At 40.1% G+C, this 13,199-nt stretch overlaps 1 protein-coding gene across 1 annotated transcript in view; it reads left to right on the top strand.

The window, feature by feature from the left end:
* LOC137018830 (interphotoreceptor matrix proteoglycan 1) overlaps nucleotides 1–13,199 on the top strand; it is a 30,030-nt gene that overhangs the window by 14,359 nt on the left and 2,472 nt on the right. Inside the window, exons 13-17 of the mRNA XM_067383558.1 lie at nucleotides 8,069–8,329; nucleotides 9,278–9,741; nucleotides 10,196–10,415; nucleotides 10,548–10,758; nucleotides 11,915–12,100. Of these exons, the coding sequence (XP_067239659.1) occupies nucleotides 8,069–8,329; nucleotides 9,278–9,741; nucleotides 10,196–10,415; nucleotides 10,548–10,758; nucleotides 11,915–12,100 (1,342 nt within the window). The remainder of the gene's footprint in view (nucleotides 1–8,068; nucleotides 8,330–9,277; nucleotides 9,742–10,195; nucleotides 10,416–10,547; nucleotides 10,759–11,914; nucleotides 12,101–13,199) is intronic.

The following is a 13,199-nucleotide window of genomic DNA, read 5'->3' as shown; positions in this document are numbered from 1 at the left end:
TTGTCTTCAGGGACTGTTTTGTCTAAACGCTGTTCAAACGCTGTTCGAGGTAAGAATGGCTTTTTTAAGCAGACGTTTCAAGCGGTGTGTACATCCGTGTCATAGATATTTGATGCTTGATGACAGTCATGACTTGTGTGTCCTTTGTTAGAGCATGCATGTTCAGTTTGCTTGAGAGTTCTTTACATATTTTTGTGAGAGCTTTTCCCGCTGAGGAAGTTCCACTCTCCTTTGTAGGAGTCTTTTGTAGGTGTTTATTTCATATGCTTTAGTGGCTGACAAGAGTGTTGTGTTGTTTGAGGATGCATTGTCTTATGCATCCTCAATATTGGCAGACTGCTCTTTTATGTTTGAGTGATGTGTGGATTGGTTCAAGTTTTTGACACTTAATCACACACATGGTGCGAAGGGTTGGGTATCGTTTTAATTTTAACGATTTTGATTCCGGTTCTGCTTATCGAATCCAGTTCTTATCGATTCTCGATTCTGATTGATGTTTTTACCTTTTATTCTTGCCACATTTAGGCTAAAACCAGTAGGCTGTAGCTGTTTTTATACCCGAGTGTGAGATTCTGCTATTGCTAAGCTGTATCTGGTGATTTAGGACTCACGGCTGGGTTAGAGTTCACAGTTTGTTATTTCAAATGTTTGTTATTTCAAATGTTTCCAGGCGCACCTATAAGCTTTTCAGAATGCCTCAAGCGCACTGCAGGTCATGTGACAAGAACCAACCGATCAGCTTCAGCCTTTACGTAATAACATCAAAAGCTCAGCCGGGTTTTATTTCTCATCTCCATAAATATATCTAGTAAAGCTAATGCAAGGGCTAGAAATCAATTAATCCTTTGCTGATATTTCCTCGTCATCTTGCAGAGCGCAGTTCATGGTTGCATAGCAATGATAGACGCCACAGGAACGAAAGCGCTTTGGAAAGGAGGAGCGGCCGCGCTTTCCAGGCGTTTTTAGACGCGACATGTGAACAACCCCAAGCATGTTGTATTCCTTCAGATTAATGCCATGTTGAAGCAAAAGTCAGTGCCAATTGTAATGAACTGTGTATGTGCATGATGAGATAAGGTCCTTGTCACAGGTCCTAGCAGATAGATACAACTGTAAAGTGCTCACTGCTGTTCACCATGCGAGAATGACTGAAAGGCAAGGCAAGTCAATTTTATTTGTATTGCACATTTCATACACAATGGTAATTCAAAATGTTTAACATAAAGAATAATTAAAATAAAACATAAGGAATAGAAATAACAGTAAAAACAGAGAATTTTGCTACCTGGATGGATGAGCTAGGAAGTCTTAGGGAGTTTTTTGTTGTTGTTGATCTAAACAGATCTATCCAGAGCAGATCTAAATGGATCTTCCTCACACGACAGGACTGCTACCTGTTAAGGCACTTCAAACTGATAAACAAAGTTTCAATCTCCCCTTTTGCCAAGACACCTCAAATTGTGCCACACAGCCCTAATCCCCCTTCCGGAGATATCTTATCTATGCAACGCAGTTCAAATTTCCCCTTTGGAAAGTGTCCTGACTGTAATCCAGAGATATCTTAACGATGCACCACAGCTCAAATTTCCCCATGGTTTGTCCCCTTATCCAAATTTACCAAATTTTAACCTTATCACAAATGCTTTCTTCCTAATTCTCCCAGCTTTTTCAACCAGACAGCAATATTTAAAATGCATTAAATGTCAGAAATAACAAGATGATACATAAAAGATATAAAATACATTAAAATGAAATAAAAACAGGAAAAGGAATTAAAAGAATAAAAAGATAATACGTATAAAATAAAATGCAAACAGTTTAGACATAGCACAGTGCTCAATCAGCAAATGCATAGTTAAAAAGATATGTTTTGAATCTGGATTTGAATGTGGCTACTGTTTGAGCACATCTGAACTCTTCTGGAAGCTGGTTCTAGTTGTGGCTGGCGTAACAGCTAAAAGCTGACTCTCCTTGCTTTGAGTGAACCCGTGGTATTTCTAAATGACTTGATCCTGATGATCTGAGTGATCTGTTAGGTTTATATTCTATGAGCATATCTGCAATGTATTAAGGTCCTAGGCCATTGAGTGATTTATAAACAAGTAACAGTACTTTAAAATCAATTCTAAATGCAACTGGAAGCCAGTGCAAGGACCTGAGGACTGGTGTGATGGGTTCATGTTTTCTGGTTCTGCTCAGAATCCTGGCAGCACCGTTCTGTACAAGCTGCAGCTGTCTTATGGTCTTTTTGGGAAGACCAGTGAGGAGCCCATTACAATAATCCACCCTGCTGGTGATGAAAGCATGAACAAGTTTCTCTAAGTCTTGACTGGAGACAAAGTATCTAATTCTTGCAATATTTTTGAGATGATGATATGCTGATTTAGTTATTATCTTTACATGGCTACTGAAACTCAGGTCTGACTCCAAAATCACACCAAGGCCCAATCCCAATTCTACCCCTTACCCCTTCCCCTTTGTTTCGCGCATTCACGTGAAGGGGTAGGGGTGTCCCAATTCTCATTTGGTTGGAGAGGAAGGGGTAGGGGGAAGGGCCAGGTAGCCGTTCAAACTAAGATTTTTCGGGACCACACTTCAGAAGAAGGGGTATGATAAATTTCCAACATGGCCGAGCGAGCGAGCAGAGAGACCCGTAAATGTAAGTATTTTTTTACGGTAAACAGTATTTTAGTAGAAAATAATCACTTGTTTTATGTTGCCTTTAATCTTGTGTTCATGTATACGGTTATGTTGTCCGAAAAAAGCTTTGTTAAAATTGCTATGAAAAAGTTCGCTAATGTTTTTTACTTTATGATAGTTCCACAACATATTTTTTTTTATATTTTATTGAAACCCGCGTTGATTTGACAACATAAATTCAAATCCGTTGGCAGCTAACTTGTCTTTTTGTCTTCATGCCTGATTAATGTATTGTTTTGTTGTGGTTACGTCCATAAATACGTGTACGTTACATGATATAAACAAAAAGTGCATTCAGTTTGCGTGCTTATTCATCAGTATTGTATGTTCTGTATCAACCAGGGACTCCTGAGGAAACACGCAGGCTCGTCTCCTTTGTCTTATGCGAAGAACTGAAGACAAATGCAAAAAAATAGCTGTCGCCCAAGCAAAGGCCAGTTCACACCGCACCAACAAACGCCAACGAACAAGTTGGTCGTTGGATTTAGAATTCTATGAGAAAAAACTGTCATGTTCACATGCCCCAACAAACACAGACAAACGAGTGACGTCTGACTGGGAAAATTCCACAACTACACAAGTAACCATGTTAACAATACAGGGAGTGCAGAATTATTAGGCAAGTTGATTTTCTGATCATATTTTTTTTCAAGCACATTTTACCAATTCCAATCCACATCAATCTTAATAAGTACTATTAATATTGTTTTTAATCATTTATAAGTGATATATAATTGTTCATGAAGGCTGGAAATGAAGAATGCCCTATATTCAGGTGTGCAGAATTATTAGGCAGGTTTTCTTTTACAGATAAAATGAGCCAAAAAAGAGATTTAACTCAGACTGAAAAGTCAAAAATTATTAAATACTCATGAGAAGGACGCAATACTAATGTAATACTAGAAATTGCAAAGTTAAAGCATGACCATTGGACAGTGAAATGCTCATTGGGTCAGCTGGGTCATACAAAAACAGCTGGAGAAGAAAAGACACGTTAACTGCAAAATAATTAAGAATTAAGGTATTGCGTCCTTCTCATGAGTATTTAATAATTTTTGACTTTTCAGTCTGAGTTAAATCTCTTTTTTGGCTCATTTTATCTGTAAAAGAAAACCTGCCTAATAATTCTGCACACCTGAATATAGGGCATTCTTCATTTCCAGCCTTCATGAACAATTATATATCACTTATAAATGATTAAAAACAATATTAATAGTAGTTATTAAGATTGATGTGGATTGGAATTGGTAAAATGTGCTTGGAAAAAAAATATGATCAGAAAATCAACTTGCCTAATAATTCTGCACTCCCTGTATTGTCAGGCAAGTTTATTATATTAATAATATAGTATCATCTTACATATTTTCATTGTATTAAAGTATTGAGGCAAAACAAAAATACTAACCTGAAATCCGAAGCGCTGCAGCCATCGATCTGATCGTAACCTATTGGTTGGTATACACCGGTTTTTAAAATTTTTTTTTAGCACGGCCCTTTTTATTAACGAGACCCATAAGAATATACAACCATGTAGCTAAACAAGCCAAAACTAATTATCGAAAACGAAACTGAAGGTAAACCTGCGTTGCTCTCATAGTGGTTAATGTTACCTCTCTCTTTTGGTGAAGTGGAGCAGCTGCTCTTGCTGAATTGCACGGATTGCTTTATGGACTATTGTACCTTTTGTATATTTTATTTTTTTTAACAGTATTTTATTTTTTATAATGAACAAGCTGCGATGTCACGTTTCCACTGCTTTGTTGTGTGTGCATGAGGCGAGGGCGCGATCAAACAGCTGTCTTTGCAGGGGACTTGCCTCATCGTCATGGCAACGGTTCGTAGCCAGGTCAGATTATGTCAGAGTTTGTTGCCATCTGTTGGAAAACTGTTCACACCGCGCAGACATTCCACGACCCGACAAACGCTGATTAAACATGTTCAGTCGAGTGAAAACCGACTCCGACCGACGCCAACAGGGGTATCACACCGATCCAACAAACTCCAACAGACGAGTTTGTTGGCTGTTGTCGGTGCGGTGTGAATTGGCCTTTAAGAAGTGTGTGATAAACATCGGCGCATCTATGACGTAGGAGCTAGCGACGACTTATGATGACGTGTAATGGTCTAGTAGTGGTGTCCCATTTCTTAGGGTAATATATTCAGCCCTACCCCTTGACACTCTGTTTCAAGGGGGAAGGGGTAGGCGTAGGGGTAGGGGTAAGGAGAAGGGGTATAAAATAGAATTGGGATTGGGCCCAAGATTCCTGACTTGATTTTTAGTTGTTTGACCCCCTAGAGTGAAGGTACATGTTCAACTTTGTTTCCAAACGCAATGACTTCAGTTTTGTCTTTGTTTAACTGAAGGAAGTTTAGGCACATCCAATTTTTAATTTCATCAATGAACTGGCACAGGGAGTCAATGGGGCTGTAGTCGTTAAGTGATAGGGCTAAGTAAATCTGGGTGTCATCTGCATAGCTGTGATATGCAGTTTGGTTCTTTCTCATTATTTGGCTCAGTGGCAGCATATATAGGTTGAACAGGAGGGGTGCAAGTATTGAACCTTGAGGGACTCCGCACGTCATGGATGTCCACTCAGACTTATGGTCACCGATACTCACATAATAACCTCTCCCTTCTAAGTATGACCTGAACCATTTAAGGACCATACCAGGAAGCCCAACCCAGTTTTCCAGCCTGTCAAGAAGTATGTTGTGATTGACAGTGTCAAATGCAGCACTGAGGTCGAGTAGAACCAGCACTGATAATTTACCTGTATCTGTGTTTAGGCGAATATCATTTATTATCTGTATGAGTGCTGTCTCTGTGCTGTGATACGGTCGGAAACCAGACTGAAAGTTGTCAGAGTATCCATTTAAGCTTAAGAACTTGTTCAGCTGATTGAAAACAACTTTTTCAATGATCTTGCCTATGAAAGGAAGATTTGAGATTGGTCTGTAGTTGCTCAATATGGTGTTATCAAGATTGCTCTTTTTGAGGAGGGGCAACCCCAGTCACGTGTTGTTTATCTGCACCTGCGTATATGAGCCTTCCTTTCCCTTTTGATCTCCACTTTGAGATCGACAGGGCATGGAAGAATCTATTTTTGTCCCGCATCTATTAACCTCAGCATGTAATTTATGCAGATGTCGAGGAGTTGCGGGAGCTTAGATATGTGTCGATGCCCCATCGGATGAGATGTTTGCGAACTATCGCATGGCTAGAGAGGCATCAACGTTGAAAGCTCTTGTCCTGCCTGTATATGGCAGGACATACACGTCAGCAGATTATGCTTTGTGCTCCCCCTTGATTATTATCAAGTCGCGGGGTCGAGGTTTGCAAGCTCCTCCTCTGGAATTTCTTCCTGTTGAGGCCTCCATTCTTCTGGAACTGAGCTCAGACGGTTGTTCTCGTCTTGGAGCAAGAGTTTTTGCTCAAGCTTTCACCCTTGAGCCCTTCCTTGGGTTTAGCTCACTTCGCCCCTGAGCACTGTGCCCCACATGTGCCCATCACCAGTGATGTTCAGGTTGAGCGTCCTTCTTTCAGGGTGAGTTTAGCACAATCCCTTAGAGCTCGAGCATTAGCCCTAGGCCTGTGGCTATGTTAAGCTAGAGTAGTAGGCCCTATCTGAGGCCTCCTCGTAAGCCCGGACGCATGATTTGTACTCCTCTTGTTTTAAGGGTAGAAAGTGTTATGCTGAGTACACGGCTCGTTATGGCAATGCTAACGAGTATTCCAAGCCTCCAATACCTCTAGTGGCTGTTTCTGCTGGAGTTAGATTTGCTACCAAGTAGTTGGCCCTCCTTGGGTCTAATTGAGAGTGATCCTCTGGGTTGAGCTAGGTTCTTGAGTGTCCTAGTTCCCTAGAGATGAGCAGACGGTTATCAGGTAGCTCAGGCTCCAGTGGAGCCTCCCTGATTTCTAGCTCTAGAATTCTAGAGCTAGCAAGTAGTTGGCCCTCGAGCGGGCCACCTTGAAGGCGATCCTCTGGGTCAAGTAGGTCCTTAGCACTTCCAGCTAAGTTAGTATCCTGACTCCCTAGAGTTATATCAGAGTGTAGGCTCTTCAGGAGCCTCCCTGGTACTTGCGTTGAGCTTTGTCAATACTCTTCTCGGGTTGAGTCTAGTTGGTACTCCCCTCACATTGAGGGTTGTTCCTTTGAGTACAGCACTCCCGAGTTTTGGTCCGGTCCGGTCTGATTGCAAGGGTTTGAAGCACTATGCTGAGTCCTGCTCCCCAGGATGCCCATCTCTACGGTCCGGTCTGAGTTGGTTACTGCCAGTTTGCAGTCCCTCTTTCTGGACACTTCCTCTGGAGGCAAGTGCTTTAGAAACTATGTTTAGGTAACAGACAGGTTGCTGGCCAGACTAGGTTACTAAAGTAGGACCAAGTCGGCCTCCCTGGTGGCATTAGGGGTAGACTATGCTCCCCTGAGAAGTGACTGTCCGGGGCTCCATTCGGCTCCCTGGCCTCATTCCCTTAAATGGACCCCTTCTGTTTGAAGTTGTGGATTCCAAGCCTTTGAGCGGCATTGGTAGGCCTCTGGATATTTCTGGGGGCCTCTTTGAGACTTATAGCTTGGGTGTTGGCCATAGGGAATGCTGTCACTGACAGCCTATTAGACCTGTAGGAGGAGTGATTTTGACTGATTTTGATTTCTGTTGAAATTGTCCATCTGTTTTTTGTCAGCCATTCTTTGGCATGCACTCCCCTCAGCATGGTGGCGTGGGTATTTCGTTCCCCATAGTGCTAGATGCAGTGTGAATTCCCTTTCGAAAGGGAACGTCTCAGGTTACGCATGTAACCATGGTTCCCTGAGAGCAGGGAACGAGACACTGCATCTCCCTGCCATGCCTCGGGCCGCCTGCTGAACAGTCCCTTCAGACGATAAGTGGATGACTTGTTCTCAAGGCACCCCTTAAGTGCATTCAGGTCGCACTAGTTACGTCATAGGCTGTCACCGGCCAATACGATTGTCGTGATTCGATAGCGTTTCAGACACTGGTTCCTGCGGAGGCGTTCCCCATAGTGCTAGATGCAGTGTCTCGTTCCCTGTTCTCAGGGAACCATGGTTACATGCATAACCTGAGACATTTCAATAACACATCTGATTACAGAACTCTACAGGGTCTTTAATTTAAATTTGATAGTGGAGTTGAGACAAGATAAAATACTAAAGGAGGATAAGATAGCTAAGTGCAGAAGTGACAGAAGCTGTTTTAGGTGAATGTCTTCTGCTACATCTATTGGAGATATACGTTTATTGTTTATTGGAAGATTATTGCTAGACAGTCATATTGATCCACAGAATTTACTATTTTCCACATCAAATGTACAGTAATTTCTAACCTGTCATTTTTGATTTACCAGAGGAAGACACTGAGACAGAGGTTGTCCTTATAGAACAAGAAGAGGAAAATGCATCACTGCCCATGGAGACAATTGCAACTGACACACTTTTGACAACTGCACCTGCAGACATTGATCTTTTTGAAGTAGTTCTAACAGATATGCCTGTTGTTACTCCAACATCTTTGGAAAAGGATTATGATTTACCAACTGAAAATTTACAATCAACTGTTGTCCAGGACATTGCATCTAAAGAGTCAGAAAATGACCAAGTACTGAATGAAAATGAGGACCCATATATTCATTTAAAAGACCTAGCCACTGAGTTAGACCAAACAGATGTAATAAGTACTGAGACCATAGACCTCTTGAGTTATGACAATGGATATTCTTTTTCAAATGAAGGATATCCCTTGGAGACAACAAAAGTGCCATCACTAACACTGCCCATGGAGACACTTACAACTGATACACTTTTGACAACTGCACCTGCTGACATTGATCTTTTTGAAGTAGTCCTAACAGATGTGCCAGTTGTTACTCCAACATCTTTAGAAAAGGATTATGATTTACCAACTGAAAATTTACAATCATCTGTTGTCCAGGACATTGCATCTAAAGAGTCAGAAAATGACCAAGTACTGAATGAAAATGAGGACCCATATATTCATTTAAAAGACCTAGCCACTGAATTAGACCAAACAGATGTAGTAAGTACTGAGACCATTGACCTCTTGAGTTATGACAATGGATATTCTTTTCCAAATGAAGGATATCCCTTGGAGACAACAAAAGCGCCATCACTAACACTGCCCATGGAGACACTTGCAACTGATACACTTTTGACAGCTGCACCTGCTAACATTGATCTTTTTGAAGTAGTCCTAACAGATGTGCCAGTTGTTACTCCATCATCTTTTGAAAAGGATTATGATTTACCAACTGAAAATTTACAATCAACTGTTGTCCAGGACATTGTATCTAAAGAGTCAGAAAATGTCCAAGTGCTGAGTGAAAATGAGGACCCATATATTCATTTAAAAGACCTAGCCACTGAGTTAGACCAAACAGATGTAGTAAGTACTGAGACCATTGAACTCTTGAGTTATGACAGTGGATATTCTTTTCCAAATGAAGGATATCCCTTGGAGACAACAAAAGCACCATCACTAACACTGCCCATGGGGACACTTGCAAATGATACACTTTTGACAACTGCACCTGCTGACATTGATCTTTTTGAAGTAGTCCTAACAGATGTGCCGGGTGTTACTCCAACATCTTTGGAAAAGGATTATGATTTACCAACTGAAAATTTACAATCAACTATTGTACAGGACATTGTATCTAAAGAGTCAGAAAATGACCAAGTGCTGAATGAAAATGAGGACCCGTATATTCATTTAAAAGACTTAGCCACTGAGCTAGACCAAATAGATGTAGTAAGTACTGAGACCATTGACCTTTTGAGTTATGACAATGGATATTCTTTTCCAAATGAAGGATATCCCTTGGAGACAACAAAAGTGCCATCATTAACATACTTCACAACTCCCTCTATGACCACAGCAAACAAAGGCAAAGAACTAATTGTGTTTTTCAGTTTGCGTGTCACAAACATGATGTTCTCTGAAGATCTTTTCAATAAGAGCTCTACAGAATACCGATCATTGGAAAACAGATTTGTTGAATTGGTAAGTGCATCTATTTTAGCTGTTGATTTCTGCTGATTGACTTTAACACATTTAACTAAGGGTTTGTCATGAACAGTGTGATTTTACAGTGAGAGAACATATAAACTCTAAAAATTCATTAAAGCAGTTTGTTATAGTGATGTGTGAAGTTTTTCTATCTGTACAAAGATGACTACAGGACACATCTTGCTGAACTAACATGCAACAGTTGAGTCATGTCACAGTTGTGTAGCACACTGCAGCTTAATGTTTATCATTGCATACTCTATATATACATACTTTTAAGAACATGAGACGGTATGAGTTTATACTATGCAGTATGGTAGTATTTTATTGTATATTTTAAGGTAAGTGCTTAGGCTAATAGAAGGTCCTTCTGCTAACTCCAGTAATTGTCCAGTGATTTTGTATGGTGAACATACATAAATTATGCTTTTATCTCCTCTGTGCACAGCTACTTCCATATTTACAGTCTAACCTAACAGGCTTTAAGCAGTTAGAGATTCTAAACTTCAGAAATGGAAGTGTGGTGGTCAACAGCAAGGTGAAATTTGCCAAGTCTGTGCCGTACAACATTACTCAGGCTGTCCAGTATGTCTTGGAGGAGTTTTGTGATGCTGCAGCCCAGCGTATGGACATAAAGATTGATAGCCATTCACTAGACATAGAACCAGGTAAGAGTCTTACCTGCTGTGTGCTTTGTAAGCATCCATTAATATTGTTTTCTCAGAATTTGACAGAATTTCTCACAGAAGGTCAAGGATTGCTACAAATGAGATGAGTCCAATTTGTTCTTTTTATTTTAGCTGATCAAGGTGACCCTTGCAAGTTTCTTTCCTGCAACGAGTTTTCGAAATGCGTGGTGAACCTCTGGACAAAGGAAGCACAATGTTTATGTGAGCCAGGCTACGTAACGCTGGATGGACTGCCATGTCAAAGCCTCTGTGTGGTCCAGCCTGATTTCTGTCTCAATGGAGGAGAGTGTGAGATTGTACCAGGGCATGGTGCCGCTTGCAGGTACCTCGGCGAACAATCACATATAGCTGTGAACAGTTAAATTCTACACTCTAAATTCAACTCAATTCTGTTTTGGAATTGAGTGTTAATTAAATTAAATACAATTTAATAAAATGCTTGTCTCTAATGTCAGTCTCATTTTCACCTTAATTATAGGTAAATCTAGTTTCTGACTCTATGCTGGCAAACATTTGCAGTGGGAGATTTTTGCCAGCATTCCAGTAGTTTTGCCTAAGCTTTGTGGTAATTTCTTTAAAAAAAGAATTAAAGGGATAGTTCACCCAAAAATGAAAATTTGATGTTTATCAGCTTACCCCCAGTGCATCCAAGATGTAGGTGACATTTTTTCTTCAGTCGATCACAAATGATGATTTTTAACTTCAACAGCTGCCCTCTGTCATTTAAATCATTGCAGTAGATGGGAACTTCATCTATAAGAGTGAATAAACCTTGCTTAGACAAATCCAAATGAAACCCTGCGGCTCGTGACGACACATTAATGTCCTAAGACACGAAACGATCGGTTTGTGAGAGAAACCGAACATTATTTATATAATTTTTTACCTCTAATACACCACTATGTCCAACTCCGTTCAGCTTCCTGCTAGTGAGGTCAAAAAACGCGTTCTGAAGACGGAAGTGATGTCTCGCCCATATACTTCAATGAGCGCGAGACATCACTTCCGTTGTCAGAGCGCGATCTGACCTCACTCACCGGAAGCTGAACGGAGTTGGACATAGTGGTGTATTAGTGGTAAAAAATGATATAAATACTGTTCGGTTTCTCACACAAACCGATCGTTTTGTGTCTTAGGACATTACTGTGTCGTCACGAGCCGCAGGGTTTCATTTGGATTTGTCTAAGCAAGGTTTATTCACTCTTATAGATGAAGTTTCCATCTACTGCAATGATTTGAATGACAGAGGGCAGCGGTTGCAGTTAAAAATCATCATTTGTGATCGACTGAAGAAAAAATGTCACCTACATCTTGGATGCACTGGGGGTAAGCAGATAAATATCAAATTTTCATTTTTGGGTGAACTATCCCTTTAAGTACCAGTATGTAAACACAGGGATGTTGCTAGATGTGAAGGATCTCTTTAAGAATAAAACCTCCAATGTAAATGTTCTAACTGTCTCTCTCGACCCTTTTAGATGTCCTATAGGTAAATTCTGGCAATTTATCGGGGAGAGATGTGCAGAGCTGGTCTCCGTGCCACTAGACCCCTTTCTTTCCCTAGTGTGCCTCGTGGGGGTGCTCACCTTTCTTTATGCCATCATTTCTCTCTTGTTATCTATGTGCAGGAAATGTGTACGGACCAGAAAGAAACTAACTCTAGTGTAAGCAGGTCTTTTTTCGTCAGATTTTCTGAAATTTTTGCGGTTAAATCATTTGTTGTGCTAACAAAGATCCCAAAGACAAGATATACAATTAAATATATTTTTTAACATTTTTACTAGATGAAGAAATGTAAGCAACATACCAAATGCAAATTTGTTATAGTCTTTATTTCTTATGTTAGGAAAGTTCTGGGTCCAGTACCTAAGTTCTTCAGTTTGTAAGAACAAACAAAAATTCTGTTATACGCAGTTTCAAGCTAACGGCATTGCTGTAAACACAATTTTCGTCTGTTTTTACAAACTAAGAGAAGAAATTCTTTTAATGGCATATTGCTGCTTATATAATATCTTTCATAAGCTAACTATTCACAGTTAATTAAAAATATTACAGTTATTTATAAAATTGCTTTGCATAAAATGTTTAAATCTTTACTTGCTTCCCTATCTATTCTTCATGTCATTCTGCTCTAAACACATTTATGAACACACTTTTTTTTTTTAACCCTCATTAGATATACATCTCATTCCTCAATTTCATTCTGTGCCTTTTATCTTTGGGATAGTGTCTTTTCTTTGGCTGAACAATCAGATGTCTCCTTTCCAGCCCAACTGGACTAACAACTGAAGCCTCAACAAGTAGAAATTATGATCAAATTTAAACAAACAAACAAACAAAACATGAAGTAGTATCCCATTGCAGTATCCCATTTTCTGAAAGTCAATATATACTCACTGACCACTTTATTAGGTACACCTGTTCAGCTGCCCTGTTAATGCAAATATCTAATCAGTCAGTAACATGGCAGCAACTCAATGCATTTAGGCTTGTAGACATGATCAAGACAATCTGCTGAAGTTCAAACTGAGCATAACTGGGGAATGGGGAAGAAATGTGATTTAAGTGACTTTAAAAATGGCATGGTTGTTGGTGCCAGACGGGCTGGTCTGAGTATTTCAAAAACTGCTGATCTACTGGGATTTTCATGCATAACCATCTTAGGGTTGACAGAAAATGGTCCGGAAAAAATAAAATATCCAGTGAGTGGCAGTTCTGTGGGTGAAAATGCCTTGTTGAGGATAATGGCCAGACTGGTTCGTG

Source organism: Chanodichthys erythropterus, chromosome 4, assembly GCF_024489055.1.
Source record: "Chanodichthys erythropterus isolate Z2021 chromosome 4, ASM2448905v1, whole genome shotgun sequence".
In the NCBI taxonomy this organism is placed as follows: domain Eukaryota; kingdom Metazoa; phylum Chordata; class Actinopteri; order Cypriniformes; family Xenocyprididae; genus Chanodichthys; species Chanodichthys erythropterus.
This window is presented reverse-complemented; position numbering and strand designations above follow the sequence as displayed.